The following is a 22,962-nucleotide window of genomic DNA, read 5'->3' on the forward strand; positions in this document are numbered from 1 at the left end:
CAAACAGATGGTTTTGTGATTAGAAAAGCGAAAGCCACTGTTGATGTTCCAGGAGTAAAGACAATCAAGACCTTGCTGAACACGCCACTCAGTGAGACAGGTCCATGGAGACCTGCGATAGATGGTAAAATCATAGACAAAAAGGGAGCCGGAGACACCCAGTGGGAGATAGGCCACAATAGGGGTAATGGCGATAGCAAAGAGGATGACGCTCAGGATGGAACCCTGAGGCACACCATTTTCCTGAATGGTATCTGACAAAGCAGAGCCCACACACACCTTGAATATTTGGTCTTGTAAAAATGCTCGAAGAAAACAGGGTAGGCATCCACGGAAGCCCCACGTGTAAAGAGTACGGAGGATAACAGTTCTCCAGCAGGTCTCGTAGGCCTTCTGTAAATCGAAGAACACTGCCACAGTCTGGGATTTCTGCAGAAAACCATTCAAGACATGGGTGGACAAAGTAACGAGATGGTCAACTGCAAAATGCTGCGCTCTAAATCCACACTGTGCATTTGTGAGTAAATGGCGAGTTTGAGCCCCTACACCAGCCGGACACGAATCATACATTCCATCACTTTGCAAATGCAGCTGGTAAGAGAGATGTGGTGGTAGCTGGAAGAAAGGTTTTTGTCCTTACTGGGCGTAGGTATGGGTATGACTGTGGCTTCACACTACCATCCAGGAAATGTGCCCTCAGCCCAGATGCGGTTGTATGTGTTAAGCACGAAGTGCTTGCTGCAAGAGAGCAGAGCTGCAACATCTGAATGTGGATAGCATCTCGCCTTGGGATGGAGGATCTAGCTCCCTCATAGTGAAGGTGGCATTGTAACACTCACTATTTGGAGAAGAGAAGGGTACCGCCCAAAGCACCTCCACTCGTTTCCTATGGATAAAGGCAGGGTGATAGTGGAAAGAGCTTGAAACTTATGCAAAATGGCGGCCCAAGGTGTTGGAGATAGCAACAGGATCCACAATCCACCTACTGTCAGGCTGGAAATGGGGAAATGGATCTTGGTTCCAGAGAGCCATCGAAGGTTTGCCCACACAACAGAGGAAGGTGTGGAACTGGTAAAAGAACTAGTGAACGAAATCCAACTAGCTCTTTTGCTATACCAAAGAACGACAACACTTCACACGCATGTGTTTATAATGAATGCAGTTTTCCAGCGTAGGTCAGTGGTTAAAAACACGGAGAGCACATCTCCATGCGTGAATTGCGTCACGGCATGCCTCAGTACACCATAGGACTGGGACACGATGTGGTGAAGATGAAGTGCGAGGAATGGAACGTTCTGCAGAAGTAAGGATAACGTTTGTGAGGTAGTCCACCTGGTCACCACAACTGAGGAAATCTTGTTCTGCGAAGGTCGCCAGGGAGGAGTAAAGCTGCCAGTCAGCCTTAGTAAGCTGCCATTTAGGTATGCATGTGGATGGGGTAGGAGTCAGCAGACGGAGAGCACACGGGAAGTGGTCTCTCAAGTAGGCGTCAGAAAGAATGGACCACTCAAGATGAGGGGCACTCTAGGCAGTGCACAAGGATAGTTCCAAATAGGAATACGGGTGCAAGGAGTCAGAAAGGAAAGTGGGTGCACCAGTGTTAAGGCAGAAGAGGTAGAGTTGGTTAGGAATGTTAGCCAAGAGGGCTCCTCTCTGGCAGACCCTGGGAGAGCCGCAGAGGGGATGATATGCATTAAAGTCACCAGAAAGCAAAAGGGGTTGCTGTGATGCTAGAAGCAGACATAAATCCTCTGTGGGACTGCAGGCCATGAATGTTCCATAGGAGGGCAGTCATGAGGAGGAAGAGAATGTCTGCGGAGGGACAGCCGGTGGAAGGTCGCTACTACAGGGCTCAGAAGCAGGAGGATCCTGCTCCAAGGGGTGTACAAAAGCATCGGAGTGCTTGTGCGGTTGGTTGGTGGAGTCCAATGCCAAAAAACAAATGGTGGTGTGCACCAGCGAGACAAAGGCCAGCCGGGCTAAGTGACCACGTCAAACAGGATCTTCGAGTTGGTGAAGGGGCAGACCGTTTGTCTTTAGCGGACTTCTTTGAGCACTTCTGCTTAAAGGAAGACTTGGGTGTTAGTTGGCTGGAGAGATGGATGAAGTCTTCCCACGAGTACTCCTTCTGGCCTTCCTGCCTGCCAGTTGTGTAGTGGGTAGCTTCGCCTCATGAGGTGAGAGTCTGATAGTTTGTTGCACAGCAGGACTGGGGTCAGTGATGCTACCTTGACACTGGGCAACTTCACAACCTCAGAGCCAAATTTGAGGTTGCATATCTGTGTAACCATGTCCTTCATGGAGGGAGGGGTAACAAGAACTGAACTATAAGTGCCTGACAGATGAACACAGAGCTTGTGGCTAGCCAGCAAGCTACTGGGTAAGGCACTTTTTACTTTACCTGAATCTCTTGAACAGCCTGCTCGTCGAAATACACAGAACAATCCTGGGAGGAGGCGGCATGGTCACCATTGCAGTTGATACAGCAGGGAGGAAGAGGTAGACATTCGCTCTTGTGTGCACCCCTGCCACAGGTTACACATATGGCTGGGTGTCAAAAAGATGTTCTAGTGTGATTGAACCAATGACACTGATAACAGCACATCGGATTCAGAAGGTATGGCTGGACTGTGATGATTTCAGCTGGCTTTAATCTTGGATGGCAGCACCACCCTATAATAGGTGAGGAAAAGAGTGCGGGTGAGCTCCAAAGAAGAATCGACCTTTTTCATGACATGATGAATGACAATGATGCCCTGATCGGAGAGGTAAGATTGTATTTCAGCCTTGATCAGACCGTCAAGAAGCCCGGTGTAAACTACACCACAGGAGGAAATCAAAGTTCTATGTGCCGTGACATTAACAGTGTAGCCGTGGTGAAGTAAGGCAGCAAGAAGTAGTTGTGCTTGAGCATCAGAAGCCGTCTCCAAAAGCAAAGAGCCATTCCGTAAATGAGAGCAGGATTACAAAGGGCCAACAATGGCAACACCTTCCTAAATAATAAACAGATTAACTGTGGTGAAGGACTGACCATCTTCAGTATGTGATACAACAAGGAACCGCTGTGCAGTGGGAAGGGTCTTCAAATCAGAACCCTAATAACGTTTTCGTTTCGTTGACATCGATGAAGAGGATGAGTGACTCATCGCGAGGAAATCCCCCATGATTGCAGCATCTCCAATGGCGTGCTCCTACTGGGGGGCTCCTACACATGGGGGCACACCCGCCTTAGGTGACTGTTCACACCTCAGGTCACACCTCCCGAACACATGACAGAGGGACCAACGGGAGGTTACAGCTCAGTCAGTCACCCCTCCCTGGGCCTGGCTTGTATCAGGGGATACATGTGAACCCTACCTGTTGACCCGGGGCTGGGAATTACGTGTTACACAGTCACCTTTTACATGTTAGACATGTGGTCTAGCCTTCAGGAGCGCACAGGGAAGAAGAAGAAGAAGAAGAAGAAGAAGAAGAAGAAGCAGAAGCAGAAGAAAAGAGAGAATCCTCAAACACCGAAGCAGAGGAATGGGAGGTGAAAGGAAACAAAGAAAGGAAAAAGGAGCCACAAAGAAAGTTGAGACTGTTTGCAGGTCAGCAACAGAATGCAGAACATTCCCCATAATACCCCAGACATGTTCCCCAAGGGAGAGGAAAAAGAATAGCAAGAGGATAGACATGTAGCACAGAAGGTAAAAAGGGCTGCCAAAGGCTGGGGCTCCGTGGTAGCCAAGTATGAACCTGCCAAAGAGTGGCTAGCCCCCGGGAGGGGGGAACAATTTGAGAGCCCCCACCAACAATTTTGTTTATTGAAGATAAAATTACTGTAATTGCCCTTATCCATAAAAGTAGAAACAATATTACTTCTTAATGAGTGAAAAATCCTATTGCAAGTGACTTAATTATATTTGTACTATTTGGAAAGTAAATGTTGAAATAGGACTAAGTCCATGTCCATTTCTGGTTTAATTTTGACTTTCATAAATTTTGGTGATCACATAATTCATATATAATGAAGTAATTACTATTGAGAAGAAATAAGCTGTTAACTGTTTCTGTGAGAACTTGCATATACTATTTATAACTGCTAGCATCACTGTACCACTTGTCTGATTATAGTAGAGTTCACTGCACTTCATTGGGTAAGAAGTAATAGTAGCTTTCCTTTATCACAACTCTATACAGATTATATAAAAGTAATGTTCAACATTAGTATGCCTAATTAGGCTGGTGACAATTTTTATTTCATTTAAGCAAACTTGGTTTCTTAAAAAAATTTCCAAATTTCAATCTTTAGCTTTCTGGTTTCCTCCGTAGCACTGAATTCAGGTTCAATAAGACAAACCCATTAGGTAACTCATGGTCAGTTTTACTTAAATCCTCCCAGAGGGTTACATTTACTGCATCGTAATAACATATTTGGTAATACACATTGTATGTTAATATAATATGCGGTGCAGTATAGAGTTGTATGTTTTCAGATGTTCTGCTGTGAAATGTTCATCTGAATTTGATAATAATAATGGACAATGTGCCATACCACTCTGCTGTGGTGGATCACGCTCTAACAACGAGGAGGCGAAAACTAAATATTTTGCTCTGTGCACAAAGAAACATTGTATCAGATAAAGTTGAACTTGGCATGAATAAACCATAGTTAATGGATCTTGCACTGTAGAAGCCAAAACCTCCACAATACAAAGTCAACAAACCAGTTAACATTAAAGAGCATAATGCAATCAAGGCTTCTTCCATATCATGCTCATTTGAATCCAGCTGAGCATATATGGGCCCAGGTGAGAGGTACTGTGGCAGGAGACACCAAGAAGTTTGGGCTCATTGAGGTTGAAATGCAGAAAAAAAGAGCCATTGCAAACTTTACCCCACAGTAATGATACTGAGTTGTCAGCCATTCAAAGAAGGTAATTGAAGAGACATGGATTTATGGACTGCTGAAAGAACAGATGGAACAGAGAGTCAGTTCAGTCAGCTCCAGTGCCAGTTCCAGTTCTGAGGGAGACAGCGATGATTCTTCCCTTGGTTTCACTTAACTACACTGTAAATGTGAGTACATATGAAAAATTCATTGATGTAACTGCTCCGTTTAGTATTGTATTTCTTTACGGCCAAAGAATGTTTGCTTGGCAGCTGACTATAGGTCATAACCTAAGATAGGCATTGTGTTGTTGCTACCCCTTGGAAACTATGCTTCCCTGCACTCTTTCTTCACCAAATTTCCAAAAGTTGCAACTTCTTTTAAACACACTATAGTAGTTTACTGCCTCTGTATTTCTGTTTTGCACAGTTCATCTGATTATAGCTTAAACCTGTTAATGATACCATGTGTGTGACATGAGGCTAAACTATATAATTCAAAATTTATATGACAATCACTATTTCCCCAGTTCACTGTGACTAGTCTGTGTACATATTAGCACATTTAATAATTTTCCCTGCGTGGAAATCTTTTACCACAAACTCACAAATACAGAGACTCACTGACCAGGTAAGAGCCCGATGAATTTGCTTACAACACATTAATCGAAGATACTGAAATGCATAGTCTTCTTCAAACAATGTGAAACTTCTGATAGGAATATCAAAACTCTAGAAAAAGATAGATTGCTACTAACGTAAAGATAACATGTTAAGTTGCCAACAGGCAAAATTAAAAGAGATTTACACTTAATCTTTTGGCCTCAGCCTTTATCAGAAAAAGAACTACTTTCCAATACATATAAAATTGAATTAAAAGTCAAATAGTACATTGCTCTAACACAACAGTTTAAGGCTCAAAGTTTTAGAGAAGTTCGATATACTGTGCATAAATAAAGTTTTGTATGCTAGTTACAAAATACAATAAGGACCACTGATTTGAGGATATCAAGAAGCTAATTAATAAAGATTATAGTCAATAATGTGGTGCAGTTTAGTTGTAATCACTGTCTTAGACACAGTACAGATATCTGACAGCCTCACAGGCATGGAATATGCCAGACTGGTGTCTACCACCGATGGTTTAGCTGAAATTATCTTCAGAGCACCCTGATCATTACAAAAATTCCAAATTGTTTCTTGGATTGAGCCCTTTTTTGACAACAATTATTTTGCTTGATGTTCAGATTCACAACTTCAGAGGCACCATATTATTGTCTTCAATTAGTGAATCTCACTAAAGTGTCTAAGGCTTCCATAGTGTCAATCCCAGATACGTTAGTTGCAGACATTTTGCCATAATCACTGTCAACTTCTGGTGCCTCCTGTGACTTCAAAACACTTTTATAATATCACATCATCCACTCTCCTTCGGTAACTGAATTTCTACCTATGTCAATCCATTTTAATTTCACCTGAAAAAGCACTCACTTCATTGGTAGACACAGAATTTATCATTTGTACAATTTCAGAGCGATCAGCTGTAAACTACTCAACATTTAAATTGCTTTCCATCTCTGTTTCTTCAATCATTTTAGACCACAGTTCACTCATAATACTGTTTTGGTTCTCACTTTTTCCAGTCTGCTTATGATGACCAGTTTTTTGTGGCTTGTCAACATCACGTTTGTGTTTTGCTGCTTTAGGTGCACTTTTGCTCTGTTTGGAAATTTTTCACTGTACATACAAACATTTTACTGCGATGTAGTCTAACTGACAGTCATACAAGTAGCTGAATATTAACACAGCACAATGACTTCATTAAATAATTAAAATACCACAGCACTGATGTAAACATAAGTACTGTAAACTTAGGTTTAGTGAATGAAGAATCACTGATACTGACAAAGCCAGTAATGCAACTGGCTTATCTTGGCAAGACTATAATCACACAGTTAGGCAAACAATTATTGCTGAAAAGGTGTCACGCCATGGCAAAATACCAGACGCATGTTGGACTATTGGGTCCGCTGGATTATAGAGTGCCAAATTATCATGATCTTACTGTAACTGATATCAACCTGTGACAGTGAAAATATGATTACATATATTGTTACAGCTCTGTTGAAATTCTACTCATAACAGTCAGCAAATAACCGAAGTGGGATAATACAATACTACAAAACTTCTAAGGGGTATAAACGATGCTAATTTCACTGTAATGCATTCTTTGTATTCCACAGTTACCAAATGACATATTTTTACTTCATATGCAATCCATCTGTAAAATGTGAATACTTACAAAAGTCCCAATTTCTTCTGCTCCTAAATTTAGTACTGAATCCTCCTTAATATGATGAGTGGACCCCGAGGCTATAAATGGGTCTTCCAGATACTGACAAAAGAAAACAAAACCTCTGATTATGTACATACAACATAGCTCTCAATATTTCATTATGAAGATGATCACACTTTTCAGTGACTCATCTCTTATTCAAAGAGTAATTTAATAAAGCTAATTTTCTGATCAGATATTTTAGTACCATACGCTGTTGAGCAAACTCATCAAACCATCTGTTTTGTAGTGTGTGGATCCATATCTGCAACACACTACAGCAGTATTTCTGGGTAGCAAAGATTTGACAATTTCTTGGTAGGTTTCTGCAGGTATATGGCACTAGACGTGCTAGAATTTAGCTCATGCAAATCCCTTGAATTACTGGCTGTTGGTTTGTGGGTTCAGATTGGCATGTGTTCCACAGATGCACATCAGTTGGATGTGATGGGCAAGTCATGAATGTGCATTCACTGTAATACTCTTCAAACCACTGCGGCATGATTCTGGCCTTGTGAAATCGACAATTACCCAGCTGGAAATATGTGATTACCATTAGGAAAAACAAAGCATCAAAGGAACCATGTTCACACAATCCACAGTAATCGTAATGCATTTGGTTACTACTAGAGGTTCAATGATACCCAAGGCAAATGTTTCCTTTAGTAGCCCTGTGTCCACAGCACTGCGCATTCACTCTCATGGTGGGCAGTAGCTGTAATGTTTGCCTTATCTGTGTATATCCAAATGATGCCGTGCTGTACTGGTCAAAGGTTAGGAGGAGTTAGATTAGGAAACGATATACTTAAAGTAGTAGACAAGTTTTGCTATTTTGGTAGCAAAATAACTGAGAATGGCAAGAAAAGCGTTTCTCAAGAAGAAATATTTGTTAACATTGAACACGCACACAAGTGTTAGAAAGTCTTTTCTGAAGGTATTTATCTGGAGCGTAGCCATGTATGGAAGTGAAAGAGGGGTGACAAACTGTTTAGACAAGAAGAGAATATGAGCTTTTGAAATGTGGTACAACAGAAGAATGAAGATCAGATTAGTAGATCACAGAACTAATGAAGATGTACTGACTCATATTGGGGAGAAAAGAAATTTAAGGGACAACTGGACTAAAAAAGGGATTGGTTGATAGGATGCTTTCTGAGACATTAAGGGATTACCAATTTAGTACTGGAAGGAGGTGTAGGCAGGGGATGGAGGGGAGGAGGTGGGCTAAAAATTGTAAAGGGAGATCCAGAGATAAGTACAGTAAGAATGATTCAGGATTCAGATGAATGTAGGTTGCATTAGTTGTTCTATAATGAACAGGGTTACACAGGATAGAGTAGCTTGGAGAGCTGGGTTCAAAGCAGTCTTTTGACCCACCACCACCACCACCACCACCACCACCACCACCACCACGGATAACATATAACGCACAAGGATAATGAGTCATGGTAACTCTACAAAAATACTAAAAATTACTGATATTGTAGGTTAGAATGGCTCTCCATCTATGATTTTTTAACTATATGCAGCAATTACATTCCATGATTGTCTTGCTGTACCTCAAGCATAAAACAACACTGATTTGAAAACTTACACTATGTTCAGAGAGACTCACATTCAATTTCAGTCCTGGATCTTCCTTTGTGTTGTAAAATGGAGCCTCAATTTTTAATGGATCTTGAAGTAACTGAAAAAGGAGAATAATTTTACCCATTTAAAGTTTGCATATAAAACTCTGTAACAACTGTGTAACTATTAAGAGTGATGGAGAGGTTTGTCTTCAACCACACCTCACATAGAAAATTACATTGCTAAAAAAGCAGTAATCATCCAAATAGAATAAATTTTCATTCTGCAGCGGAGTGGGCATTGATTTTAAACTCCCTGGTAGATTAACACTGTGTGCAGGACTCTTACTCAAAAGTAAGACCTTTCCCTTTCACAGGCAGGTGCACTATCAGTAGAGCACTTGCCTGTAGAAGGCAGGCAAAGGTTCTAGGTTTCTTAACTTGCATGCATTACACTTCATGATTTGGATTGCTCCCTGGACTGTTTATATATGCTTAAGACAACTTTTGCTATGGTCTAGACTTTGGTTCCTGTTGGCAGTTTACTTTGTCAAGAAGATGAAAAAATGCTCTTTAATTACAGTGAACAGCTGAAAGTAGCCAACAGTGTGGAATGAAACATTTAGTTTCAAATAAATTGACTGCCTCTGTGGAAAGGATCAATAAAAGCCAAAATTTCTTTAGCAAACCAACAAAAACAACTTCACTGTTCTGCAAAGTGATTAATACTTGACTGCCAAAATGCTGAAATAAAATAAAATGAGGAAACTAAAATCAATATGATATTTTAGACTTCCATTATTATGTGAATGCATTGTAATTCATTTCATAGCTCCTGACCAAAGAAATTCATTTTGTTTCCATTTAATGTGAGAGCTGTAAATGAAGAAGAAACAGTAAAATCACCCTGGCAGCTTCAGTGTGCCAGAAAAACTTTTCAAGTAGCTAGAAGCAGGAAAAGGTACTGCTCCTACATGAATAAACTGAGCATGTGCATGAGCCCACTCGCAACCACTCACGCGAACCTAACAGTCACACTGATTGGAAGCTGTTTGTTATTATGTTGCATAGTCTTCATCCCAAAGCTTTTGACGCATTTTGCTGTTGGCAGACACTTGTGTGTACACTGTGTTTGTGTTGTTGTTGTTGTTGTAAATGGCACATTTCCTTTGCAATGTTTTATTTTGGTTTTATCCTCTTGTTTATGTTTTATTGCTACAGTATTATTCTGCTGCAGCAGGATGCTGTAAAATCCTTTGTTAGAGCATCAGTTCTTACCAGCCTTAATTACAAAATTTTAACTGAGAACTAAAACAATGAAATATTTCCATAGTCCTAAAAAATTCCTAGGTTTCCTCAGATGAAAAAATTCCAGGATTTCCCAGTTTTCCCAGAGTGAATACATCCTTTATAATGTAACTGGCAGAATTTCAAGCCTTGCATGGAACACTTGCTGTGTGAAAATGTTCTGATCATATCACAAGTGCCATGCAGTTTGAGTCTGATGGTGTAGCTGTCAGCTTATGGGCTTCAGACCTGCCAGTTCTCTGTCAGGGTTGGTTCCTTAGCCATTACCAAGGTGAGAACAAAAGTAAAGTATGATTTTTATAGGATGGGACCTCTTTAAATCTAAAAACAGTGCTGAGCAATACAGCAGTACAACAGGTCAGCTATTTTAACTATCTGAAATGTGATATCACATACAAACATGACAAAGATACAGGTAAGAAAGTAACAAAATTTGGAAACTACATGTAAAAGCAAACAGGTACTTCAGAAAAAAAGACAGAGAAAATAACATGAAGGAAGTTTTAGAAAATGATGACCATCCCCACATTACCCCGTGGAGGCGAGTCATTAGTCATTTACAAATGACAAGGCAGTAAGGTCCAGGCAGTGCAATGGAATTCTTTACACCCACAAATGGCTGTATGAGAGAAGACATTATGACAGAATTTAAAATGTTTAACACACAAAACAAAATTGATGACAAAGAGGAAAACTGAGTCGATATCTTGACACAATGAACAGTGGCAGACAATATTACAACATCAGAGATTATAGCCCAGTAGGTTGACGAAGCCGGGGAAGGCCAAGGAAGAGTGAAGGCCTAATACTCAATGCACAAAAGAAGAAGTTGTGTATAGTGCATTTAAAATTAGTTGTGACTTTTGACAATTCAGTATGGATCGAGTGGAGGGGTGCATAGTTGCTAGCATGGATGATATCAGCAGGCAAAGGTAATGTCAGGCCTGCTTGGCAAATAACCTGTCAGCTGCACATCTGGTTGATCTGTAATCTTTCTCGCACATCTTATAGCTTCATTTGTCAACTTTCTGATTAATTCCCTATCACTTCAAGAAAGGTCATAGTTATTGTGATATTTCAGTATAAGTTAAATTACTGCAAGAAATTCTTAAAGTTTGCAAACAAACATAGGGGGTCACTATGAATTTGCATTTGATTTGTGTTAGGTCATATTATGCTGCATATGAAATTTAGATAACATATTGAATTATTCTTTGAACCTCTGAGAAATTGCTATTTATCTCCAATGTCAAGTAAATGGAATGTTAGTAAAGGTCTCCATACCAACGCACATGCCAGTAAAAATGCCAGAATGAAATATTCATAAATCCCTTATATCTCATAAATGGTCTCCCCCTCAGGAGACACCACCTTAATGAAACACCATCCATGTGGGCGAGAGGTTTGTGTGATCCAATGAAGTGGAGGGCTATAACAGCAGTAGTGTAACTACAAGCAGGGCCTCCCAAGCTGGACAGATCTCCATAGAGGATCCAGATGAAGTGTGTCTCACAATGTCCCGCCTAGTGTCCTGTCCTATTCTATCGTGGCACATCCTATACTCTCCCTTTCTTTCCTTTTCCTCCCTGTGATTGTGTGGCAGCAGGCACAGCCCCCTAATGTGGACAGCAGAAGATCCTTGGAAACCATGACAACATTGATGCACATAGGCCTTACTGCAAAGGCATGGACAGCATTCTTTAGTTGTGCTGAAGACAAGCTATCTAGGGGGTAATGTCCTGAAATAAAACCTTGGCAGGTGTCCAGGCCATGAGGTGGCAGCCCCACCTGGACACTCAGGTGCTGTGGGCTGATAACCCACACCAACAAAAAACACGCATCACAGAAACTAACAGGAGAAACAGCTGGATGGATCTTAAGGATATGACCTTTGGCTGAAAAGGAAAACCCGTATTGGTTTTTGGAATGTAAGGATGTTGAGAGAGGCAAGGAGGCTAAGAGAGGTTGAAAACCAGATGGAGAACTACCGACTAGATATATTGGGACTAAGTGAAATAAGGTGGCCAGAATCTGGGGAGTTACAAACACAAATTGGTGGACTGCTGCTGTACGCAGGTCAGACAGGTGAGGACGTGATGTGTAGGAATGGTGTAGGGCTCTTACTATCTAAAAGCAGCAAGAAGAGCTTACTGGAGTGGAAACCAGTCTCAGAATGGATAATAACCACATGCTTTAAAACAAATGTGTGATATGTCACTGTAATTCAATGCTAGACACCTAATAAAATAGCTAAAGGAGAATTAAAAGATGCATTTCATACAGAGCTTAATGGAGCCCTTAGACAAACAAATTCTAGGGGCCTAAAAACTTTAATGGGTGACTTGAACACAAAAGTTGGTTCAGAAAATGAAGGGCTTGAACATATCATGGGTGTGTACGGTACTGGGATAAGGAATGTAAATGGTGAACTGCTGATAGACACATGCACTGAACATGACCTAGTCATTGGAGGCACATTGTTTCCACATCGTAACTGCCATAAGAAAACGTGATCTTCTTCAGACCATGTTACCGAAAATCAAATAGACCACATAGTCATAAGCTGCAAGTTCCAACACTCTCCGTTAGATGTCAGAAACAGAAGAGGAGCGGATGTTGGAAGTGACCACCACCTAGTTTTGGCAGAATTCAGACTGAAAAAAGAGGCAAACAGAACCAAGATCAGTCACAGGAGCAAGAAAACAGATCTAGCAAGGCTAAAAGACCAACAGATCAAAGAAACATTTGCTCTTGAACTACAAAACAGATTCCAGATCCTCTCTGAAGAAAACTTTATGGAAAAGGGAATTGAAACATGTTGGGGAAAAAAAATTAAAGACAGTTATTTAGATGTGATAGAAAAAATCATAGGATGTAAGGCAAATCTATGGAAGGAACGGACCTCCAATGCTACATCAGATGAGATCAGCCACCGGAAAGAACTAAAACTTAAGTTAAATCTTTGTATGACAAGAGTGCAGAAGAGTGAAGCGCATAAAGAATACACAGAGAGATAAAAGGAAATGGAAAGATGAGCAACCAAAATTAGCAGAAGAGGCATCAAGACAAGGAAATATTAAAGGGTTCTACAATACAACCAAATGGTTGTCAATGAAGAACTTCAGATATGAAGGACCAGTTAAGTACAAGGATGGGGTGATGCCTACCACTCAACAGGCACAGCTACAGAGATGGGAGGAGCACTTCAAGGAACTGTTAAATTTTGAAGACAACCATGATGAACAGGTAAGAGATGTTCCAGAGTAAGTCGAAGAAGATCAAGATATAAATTTGCAGTGTCCCAAAATGGACAAAATTAGGGTTGCTTTGAAAACCATAAAGAATACAAAGGCTCCAGGCCTAGACAACATAGCACCACAGGTCTTAAAAGCTGATATTGAACGTACTGTTAAGATGCTCTATCCCTTGATGAAGCATATTTGGCTTGAAGAGAAATCTCCAAAGGAGTGGAAAAATGGTTTGGTCATAAAGCTCCCAAGAAAGGGAAATTTGTCAGACTGTAGCAACTGGCATGGTATTACATTGTTGTCAGTGCCAGTAACATCATCACCAGAATTATTTTAAACAGAATTAAAGAGTCTCTTGAAAAGTGACTGCGTAAAGAACAGGCCAGTTTTAGGGCACAACACAGTTGTATTGATCTTATTAACACTCTTAGGATAATTTTAAAGCAAAGCGAAGAATTCCAAGCAAACATGTACCTGGTATTCATTGATTTTCAGAAGGCCTTCGACTGCATGAAACAAAGTGCTCTGGCAGGTGTTGCAGAAGTATGGGATACCACAGAAGATCTTAAACATCATAAAATATCTATATGATGGTTACAAACATTGCATACTCCACAAGGGAAATGTGACAGAGCCCATGAAAGTAATAACTGGAGTCCGGCAGAGTTGCATTTTATCACCAACACTTTTTCTACTTGTTCTAGACTCAGTTATGTGAAGAGTCACAGCAGGCAGGAGACGAGAAATCCAGTGGGAGATCCATGAATGTCTAGAGAATTTGGATTTTGCAGACAACACAGTATCACTAGCCTAGCTGACGGATATGCAAGCTACATTAAACTTGCTGAAAGAAGAAGCAGAGACTGCTGGCCTCAAGATAAATACAGGCAAAACAAAGGAAATGATAGTAAATTCAGGGAACATCGGAGGTGCCACTGTTAATAGAGGAGCAGCGGGTGGAGACTCTCAACTCATTCCTGTATCTTGATTGTATAGTGATGGAATATGGTGGAGCTGGAGATGACATGAAAAACCGCATTAAAAAGGCATAAATTGTATCCAATACAGAAAACAGAAATATCACGTACAAAACAAAAATCCGTATTTTTAATACAAATGAGAAGGCTGTCCTTGTGTATGCCAGTGAAAGCAGGAAAATGGATAAGCTTAATAAATAGATGTCTCTGACACATCATGAATATCTGGTGGCCAGAAAAAAATATGTAATGAGGAGCTCTGGCGAATAACAAACCGAATACCTATAGAAGACCAGATGCGAGAAAGTGGTGTTGGTTGGGGCACACCTTGAGATGGAACCATCGAGAAAAAAGCATTGGAATGGAATCCCCAGTGAACAAGGAAGAGAGGAAGACCTAAGGGCACATGGAAGAGGACAATGGAAGGGAAAGCAAAAAGAGTTGGCAAAACCTGTGCAAAATTGAGGCAAATGGCCAAATACAGAGACAGATGGCGAGTTCTCCTGGATGCCCTATGCCCCCATAGGGGCCAAAAGAATTAAATCAAGTCAGTCATAAATGGTCTGAGATATTAAAACAAGCTTGGGAGATGATAGCATGCAAAGAGGAGAGTATTTTACCATATGGTTAATATCTGAAATTGCCACATATACTGACATAAGTGAAGAAGCTGCACATTTACTTTTATACTGAGAACTGGCTTTCTTATAACTACTGATATGTCTCGCCCTCAGTTGCTTGGTTAATAACACACCGTTTTAGGATTCTGTTACAATTTCAATTGCCTTACAATGTTAGTGAGATGTGTATCTGTAAACTATACTGTGTTTAGGCAAAAGAAGCAGATGTTAACATAGCAACAAGAGAAGTACCATATTTCTCAAAACTCGTCACGGTCCATGAATCCAGCTCTCCTCAACTACATTCTTGATATGCCTGATAACGTGAGACCAGTCCGATATAACATTTGCAGTGACTTCTCTTGTCAACATTTCAACATCACTGAGTATAGATTTCTTGTTGTTTTTTTGCCACATTACTTTTCACCTAGGACCATATATTCCCAGCCGGATTTAAATGAGCATAATATGGAGAAAGACTGATTAAACAATGTCCAAACATTAGCCAGTTCACTGACCTGTTAGCATGGAGTTTCTGGCTGGTACAGTACTGAAAGTTCCATTAACTCCACCTTACACAAGATGGGTTCAACTTTATCCAATCGAATATTTCTTTGTACGCTGAGAAAAATAGCTGCTTTCCTCTGCTGTATTGCTGGGACTTTATCCATCCCAACTGAATGGTATTGTGCATTGTCCATTACTATTGTCGAATTTGGAGGAAAATTTTGCAGCAGAACACTTCACAGCTGGTGAACGAGTTCTTGGGTGATCACTTTTACTGTGAATCTCATGTTCAGACATGCTGCAATGTTATTATTAATGCAACGGCAGCACGGAACACTTGTTTACAATACCTGACAGCTGTAAAACACTTCACTGCCAGAAAGTATCAATTTACAATGAGAGGAAATGAATGTAGGTGCCTCTGATGCGTGACACCACATGGTACTGTTTACCCATGGTGTGGCACCATGGGCGCTTTACCAGCTGAACAGCCAACCATTGGTGCTACCTAGGCAATGGCACACAGTGAGCCAAACGTCAAAAGTTGCAACTGCTTTTAAATGCACTATAGTGTAAACTGTGTATGATCAAAATAACATTGGCTTTAGGGACCAACTGAATGAGGCATTGCAGTTGTTAAGAACTCATATTCTGGAGGATGGAATTTGCTCCATCTGTCCATCTTTCTTTAGGTTTTCCTAATGGAGGAAATGATAAATGTAGAAATGAAAAAAAAGAGTAAAAATATTTAATGAAGGAAAAAACAGAAATGAAAAAAAAGAATAAAGTAAATTTAATGAAGACAAACAGAATTGCTCCGCAATTTAAGTAAATACCTTGATAACAAGGATAATGAAATAAATTGAAGCACATGACATTGCAAGGGTTTATTAAAATGTAGAAGAGGGGACAAAGAAAAGAAGCCTACAATAGTGCTGTAATTTTAATGGTAGATAATACTTTGGTGTAAAATATGAAAACTACCACATTGTTGTAAAAGTAGGTATTATATAGTATCATGCTGATTCAGATGGTGATGTGAATGATAAGTGTGTTGAGAAGGGTCAAGATTCACTTTGCGTTTCCGGACATAATGGAGTATTTTCAAGCAAAAGCATTCATATCTTGAATTGTACTTTGTCATCATTTTCACAGTATATGATGAATTCTCATTCTTGCTCTGCCCACTAATCAAACCTCCCATGAGAATAACAACTGACTCAGTCAAAGAAGTGTCTGTGGATAGTTTACTTGTCAAGGCAACTGGTCAAATACGTAGGAAATCACTGTTCAGGTCGAGGGCATTGCAGCAACTATCATGCATCATTTTATTTAGACATCAACACAATCACGTGTAGTTCTTATTTTTGTTTGTATATACAGGAGTGTGCTAAAAAGTAATGCCTCCAACTTTTTAATTCTGTTTGCAGTATCGGTCGAGATACTACATGTCACGTATATTACTCGACTGAGTAATGTGCACAGGCTTTTTCGCTCTGCTGACCCAAATTGGAACCATCTGCTGCTAGAGGGCTCTGGATTGTAGCATGTAACATGAACATGTGTAGCTTAACTATGTTGGTGCGTGAGGAGCAGCGTACTGCGATCAAGTTTCAAATTCAAAGAGTCTGCCCATACATGCACCACCCTGTCCTTCAGCATGACAATGCCAGGCAAGACATGAGGGTTGCAATGCCTGCAACAATCCGACAGCTTAGGTTCACTGTCATCAATTATCCTCCATATACTTCTGACTTGGCCCCATCCAATTTTCATCTGTTTCCAAATCTAAAGAATACCTTCGAGGACTTCCATTAGATAGTGACTGAAGCAGTGAAAGCAGAGGTGAGGTTGTGGCTCTGTCAACAAAATCAGTGTCAGTATCAATGAACTGGTCTCTCAGCAAGAGAAATGTGTTCATTGTGTGTGAGACTACGTTGAGAAATAAATACGTCAACATGAAGAATAAAGACGTAAAAAATTAACACAGTTTGTTTTATTTGAAAAGCTATAACAGTTTCTGCATAAAAAATGTGGAGGCATTACTTTTTACCATGTCCTTGTACAAGATAATAACTCTACTAATGTAGATATTAAAACTATTGTTCCTGTACAAAGACAATACTTCAACCCATATAGAGCAATGCCGAAAAAATACTATATTTAGGCTTTTGTGCCATATTTGACAATAGTGGGCAAATTATGATATTGTGAGTCAGTAATAATTACTAGCATATCTGAACAAACCTTGACAATAATGCTCAGCTATATTACTTACCTCTTCATTTACATTCCCTACAACTGTGAAATAACAAATCAGTGATTAATTCCACTCAGTCAAAAAATTCTAGAATTACCTCTTGATTCCAAGTCTCCTGTGGTTCTTCCTTTATTTTCACACTAGAGGGGTGTACTTTGACCTGTGGTGAGAGTAACACAAAGCAAAATGAGTACATTTAAAAAGTCACTTTTAAAAAATTACACTCATAGCTCATACTGATCACTAGTAAGTGCACAGTAAGTTAGTGCACCGGGTGATGGCAATGTGGTCACTTGCTGAAATATTGTGCTCATTGGAAATGACATCCAGCCAATGACTATTTTTATCATAATAGTTCAATTTTATATAAATATATTATAACTGCCAATAAGCAGTGCATTACAAATTTGTCTAAATTTACAAAAATTAAATTAAAACCCTCCCCTGCATCATTTGTGAATTTTAACACACATTATAATCTATGCATAGTGCTGTAAATGTTTAGTGTAAACTTAAAAACTCACTGGAGATTTTATTGTACTTAATTCCTCATACTTTCAGCAAAATGGCATGAATTCTGTTTATTCACACAACATACTGCACACTGAAATTAATGAAACAACAGTAAAAAAATACTAAGAAACTACTTACAATGGAGCCTGGTGAACTTGATATCTCACTTGTTTCCTCTTTTATCCAAATAGTTTTTTCGTGGTCCATTACTGCAGTCAGGCTGTAGGAAAGACAAGGAACCAGATAATAAAAGTCACATTCAATTTCCATTGTTAATGTGAGATACAGCTGAAAGGCAGTATTTTCAGTCCATTACTGGGTGCAGCAGATGAACCACTAAACTATAAATAAATTAAAACTAGGTGAAGAAAAGAGTCTAATGTCAAGAACTGATTTACAATTCTCTCATAATGAAGTGTCATAACATATAATCTCAAAATGATAGAAAATCATGTTTTGCAAAATCCATCCAACAGAAAAATGCTAGACTGACTGATACTGTTTGTGTCTGTCATTGGTTTAAGGTATACTCTACTACTGTGAGCATTATTTGAGAGGTGTCTTGCTTTTTCCCAGAGGAACTCTAACTAGGCATACAGCATTATGAGCAATCAAAGCAACTAATGAATGGAAATGATATTTTCTACAGAAAATCAGTAACTTACATCAACCACAATTTTAAATTTGAAGAAAGATAAATTGAAATAAAGCCTTCCATTTTTGGGATTTAGTTTGGGAATACCCTAATGCAAATGATTATCCAAATGTGTTATAATCCTGTTCTCATCAATGTAAAATGGAATTTGCGGGTCTTAATCATGTATGTGGCACTTTCAGTACTTAATCTCTAAACTCAGACATTAGTCTGCAGTTTGTCTTCAGTTACTCAGTATCATCTTGATGTGTACAAAATTAAAACCTAACTATAAGAGGAGTTCAGCAGCCTACAAACCATCATTTTGTCATTTGTTTAATGGGTGTTTTTGACACAGTTGCTCCTTTAAGGCTTTCCTTGTACAAGGCATTACTGAATACCCACAGTAGAGCAAATATTGCCATGCTGATTTTTTTTTATCTATCCACTAAAGAAAATCACACATACTGTATTTTATACAAACTGTCGAAAAATTTTTTTAAATGTCGTCTATTTTTAATATTGGTTAACTTTCTATTGCTAAACATATTTACTGGCTCTCCTCCCTCTTAACTGCAGACCCATGGTGAATGTTCTGTTACAGTCTGATGATGTGTAATGTCAGTGAGAATTGCACTTACATAGTAGCTTTTTCCACACCAGCTAATTTCTTTCTACATCTATTTGCAACACTGCAGCATTACCCTTATACTAAACCACATTCATATACGCATGTTAACACAAACTCTTGTTAATGTAAGATTTCCAGGTCTATGCAGCAGATCAAATAACAGGATACTAAAATGATTCTAAATAGCCACAACAAATTAATACATCCAACATCATCTTTTATCTGCAGATACCGGTACCCAATTCCTGAAAAGAGGTAGTAACTATGTGCACCGAAGGACTGACGAATACTATCAAGTTACTCACGCTATTATCGGGAGGAGCATCACATTACATCACAGCAAACGCTATTCTTATTCCTCGTCGTTCCTTCACAACAAATATTACATAACAACAGTGATACTGATTAAGATAACGAAATAGTGAAAGTGAGCACCTCGCTGTCTTCGGTCGTCCTTCCCTCAAAAATTATAAATGACTAGCCACAGCAATTATAAATGACAAGCACTTTCACTGGAGATCACAATATGTAGAAACTATTGAAAAAAACGTCGAAAATACAAATCGTCTCTTTTACAAAGTTACAGAGTATACATGTAGAGATTTTATCGGATGGGACAAAAAAACATGTACTTCACAAGACGCTACAGGCTACAAACGGCACATGTACTTTTCGTAATTGATGAACAGTATACGTAGAGTACTTAGCGCGCTCCGAAATACTGGTGGAAAAATTATTGATCTCTGCCTATTGAGAAAAATTACAAGCTCATGGAAAACAAGCTGTTTGCATTGAAAAACATAACCTAAAACAAGTACACACCAAATTCGCACGCAAGCCCAGACCATAAACAAATCCACCAACGATAATTTAATCATGGCCGTTTGTATACACAACAAAGTAAATTTCAAATATGCCGCAAAAGCCATTAAATTAATACAATATTGAAACTATTGCCAGAGCATCGTCACAAAAAACATGTAAAATGCTTCGTGTTCCCCATGCAGTTACAAGAATAATAAAAATGTGATCGAATGAAACAAGTTTACTGTTACCTCTGCTTATTTATCTCCACGGTGTACATTTGTTAGTATGACACACAGTCTAACATTAACAGTCGCGACACTCACTGCTCAAGGTTGCTACATAGAGCTCACTGCAAGAGGTGGCAAAAAATAACGTAACTGATAGAAATAACCGGTTACTGAGAAGTAACGGTTACTGCGATAACCGTTCCTCTGATTCTGGCAGTTATTTCAATAACTGTTTAGTGTCAACAGTGCCTCGCGCCATCTGTTGACCGAAGATCGTACTGCGCATTTGGAAGGCGTTCTATAGACCATGGGAATAACTGTGAGACTGCGCGCCATCTGTTGATAAGAACTGTGTACTATTTCGTGGGCCTTCGTTACTTTTAGCATAAACAATTAAATAAAGTTAATGTCCGAGCCGTGGCTGATAGGAGCTGCAGTACGGGCATTAACAAGTACGGTCGTTCCCTTAAGCCACCGCCTTACGTGTTAATTTAGCTTGGACGGGTAGTACAAGGTAAGTTACTTAGGAATTCGAGCGACTATGGAAATAACTGTCAGAGACCAGTATTCTCCTCTGGCAGTTATCGTTATTGGCTCGTAGTTCTAGTTCTCTGGTAGTTATCGGGCTACCACCACAGATAACATGGAAGCTGGTAACGGAATAACTGTGTGTCTAGACGTTCCTGACTCGGTGACTCCAGTTAAAGGTCGTAGTTCCAGGTGATATTTCCAGAGAGGATAGTAACTGGAGCGAACAAATATTTTCGTACTGCTACGGAAATAGCCGCTGGCCATCGCGAATGACAAATAACATGTCAGAAAGTATAACATAATACAGTGGAATATAATAATTATTATCCTCATCATTTGTCAGGAGATTGTCAAAATATGTGAATATATCACAGTAACTGCTAATATTTACAGAATTGGTACACTGACAGAATAAAACACAGTTACGTACTTTTAATAAATTTATCGTACACAGAATACCCGATCTCGACTGTTGTAACCAAGTGCTGTCAAAAGCGAAATATAGCAGAATTTTTACCTAAGCTGGTCTATCAGTCTCTGTTACGATATTCATCTACAGAGTAGAAGGAGGGGTCGATGGAAGCGTCTGATTCCACCCGTCTCCTTCGACGTAAAGGTGTTGTGGTGTGTGAATGTCATTACGGCACGGTGTTTATGAGTTGGTTTTTGTGTGTGTGTGTGGGGGGGGGGGGGGGCTGTCGATCTAGGTTGCAGTGCCGGAATTTGCTGGTGGTAATTAATTTTTTTTTCTAGCTGTGATGTTTTGTGTATTTATGAAGTATTGAATGTGATTTAATTTATGTAGGGATGATTGATTTGTGGACTTTTGGGATTGTGGTTTTATTTTTCGCAGTTGTAGGTGTTGGTTTTTTGGCATCAGTAGCTGTGGTGGACCTATATAGGTCACCGGAGATGACCGATTCCCATTTTCATAGTTGTGTGTGTTGATGTTTTAGTATCGTCATCTGAGGTTGACCTATGTAGGTCAAGGGAAATGTCTGATTCCAATTTTCGTACTTTTAGTTGTGGGTATTGGTGTTTTGGTATGGTCACCTATAGTTGACCTATATTGTTCAAGGGAAGTGTCCGATTCCTGCAGATTTTTGTTGGTGTAGCAGAATGCTGTATTTTTTTTCTTTTTGTTCTTCATTTCGTGTTTTGGGATCATGGTGTGTTTTTTTTACTAGCTTGTCCTCACCCTAAAACCCCCAATTCCCGCAGTTGTCCCATTGGTTTGATTCTATTTTTGGTGGGAAATGTTATTGTATTATTTATATGTATCTTCGTGTTTGTTGCCTTGTGTATGTAGTGACGTCATAGACACACTTAAAATAGCCATTTCCGGCATATTGATGACGGGTGGAATCAGACACTTCTGTATCAAATAGTCTTTCAAACACACTGTAAACCGTGCCTTATCTGAAACCAAGTTTTTAATGGTTGCTGACTTGCTGGCAGTTTATTGAAAATTCATTTTCCTGAATATTGGACCCCTTTTGACCAAGGTAAGTAATTTTAGGTCTTTATGTAGATTGCTGTTCCCATTTCTAGTACTGATATTATGTATTAAGCTATTGGTTGGAAATACTTGTAACAAATTTTATAAAGGAATAAATGTACTAGGATGCAGTGCTTAGAATACAAAGTTCCTTTAACAGGTTCCTACATGATGTTCTTGAATTGATACCACAAACGATTGTTATTACACGCTTTTACATGCGAAAAACTTTTGCTACGTTTGATAAGTTACCACAGAATATGCTCCCTTATGAAATAATAGAATGAAAAAATGTGGTATGCCCTTCCCAACTGAATTTATTATCGAGTTGTAGTCCCAGAAATGTAACACTGTCAACCTTTTCGATCTGCATGTCTTCATATGTTATAAACATGCTGTCGCTGGAGAAATCGAGCAGTCTGCAAA

The 22,962-nt window shown here is 39.5% G+C and overlaps 1 protein-coding gene across 1 annotated transcript in view; it reads right to left on the bottom strand.

Annotated features, from left to right (window-relative positions):
- The window catches only part of LOC126213444 (zinc finger protein 492-like), an 82,405-nt gene extending 61,779 nt beyond the window's left edge, over nt 1-20,626 (bottom strand). The window contains exons 1-5 of the mRNA XM_049941189.1: nt 20,529-20,626; nt 18,347-18,428; nt 17,793-17,855; nt 8,823-8,894; nt 7,175-7,267 (exon numbers count right to left, since the gene is read on the bottom strand). Of these exons, the coding sequence (XP_049797146.1) occupies nt 7,175-7,267; nt 8,823-8,894; nt 17,793-17,855; nt 18,347-18,428; nt 20,529-20,557 (339 nt within the window). The 5' untranslated portion in view covers nt 20,558-20,626. The remainder of the gene's footprint in view (nt 1-7,174; nt 7,268-8,822; nt 8,895-17,792; nt 17,856-18,346; nt 18,429-20,528) is intronic.
- Nucleotides 20,627-22,962: the final 2,336 nt, after the last annotated feature.

This window comes from Schistocerca nitens, chromosome 11, assembly GCF_023898315.1.
Source record: "Schistocerca nitens isolate TAMUIC-IGC-003100 chromosome 11, iqSchNite1.1, whole genome shotgun sequence".
Lineage (NCBI taxonomy): Eukaryota > Metazoa > Arthropoda > Insecta > Orthoptera > Acrididae > Schistocerca > Schistocerca nitens.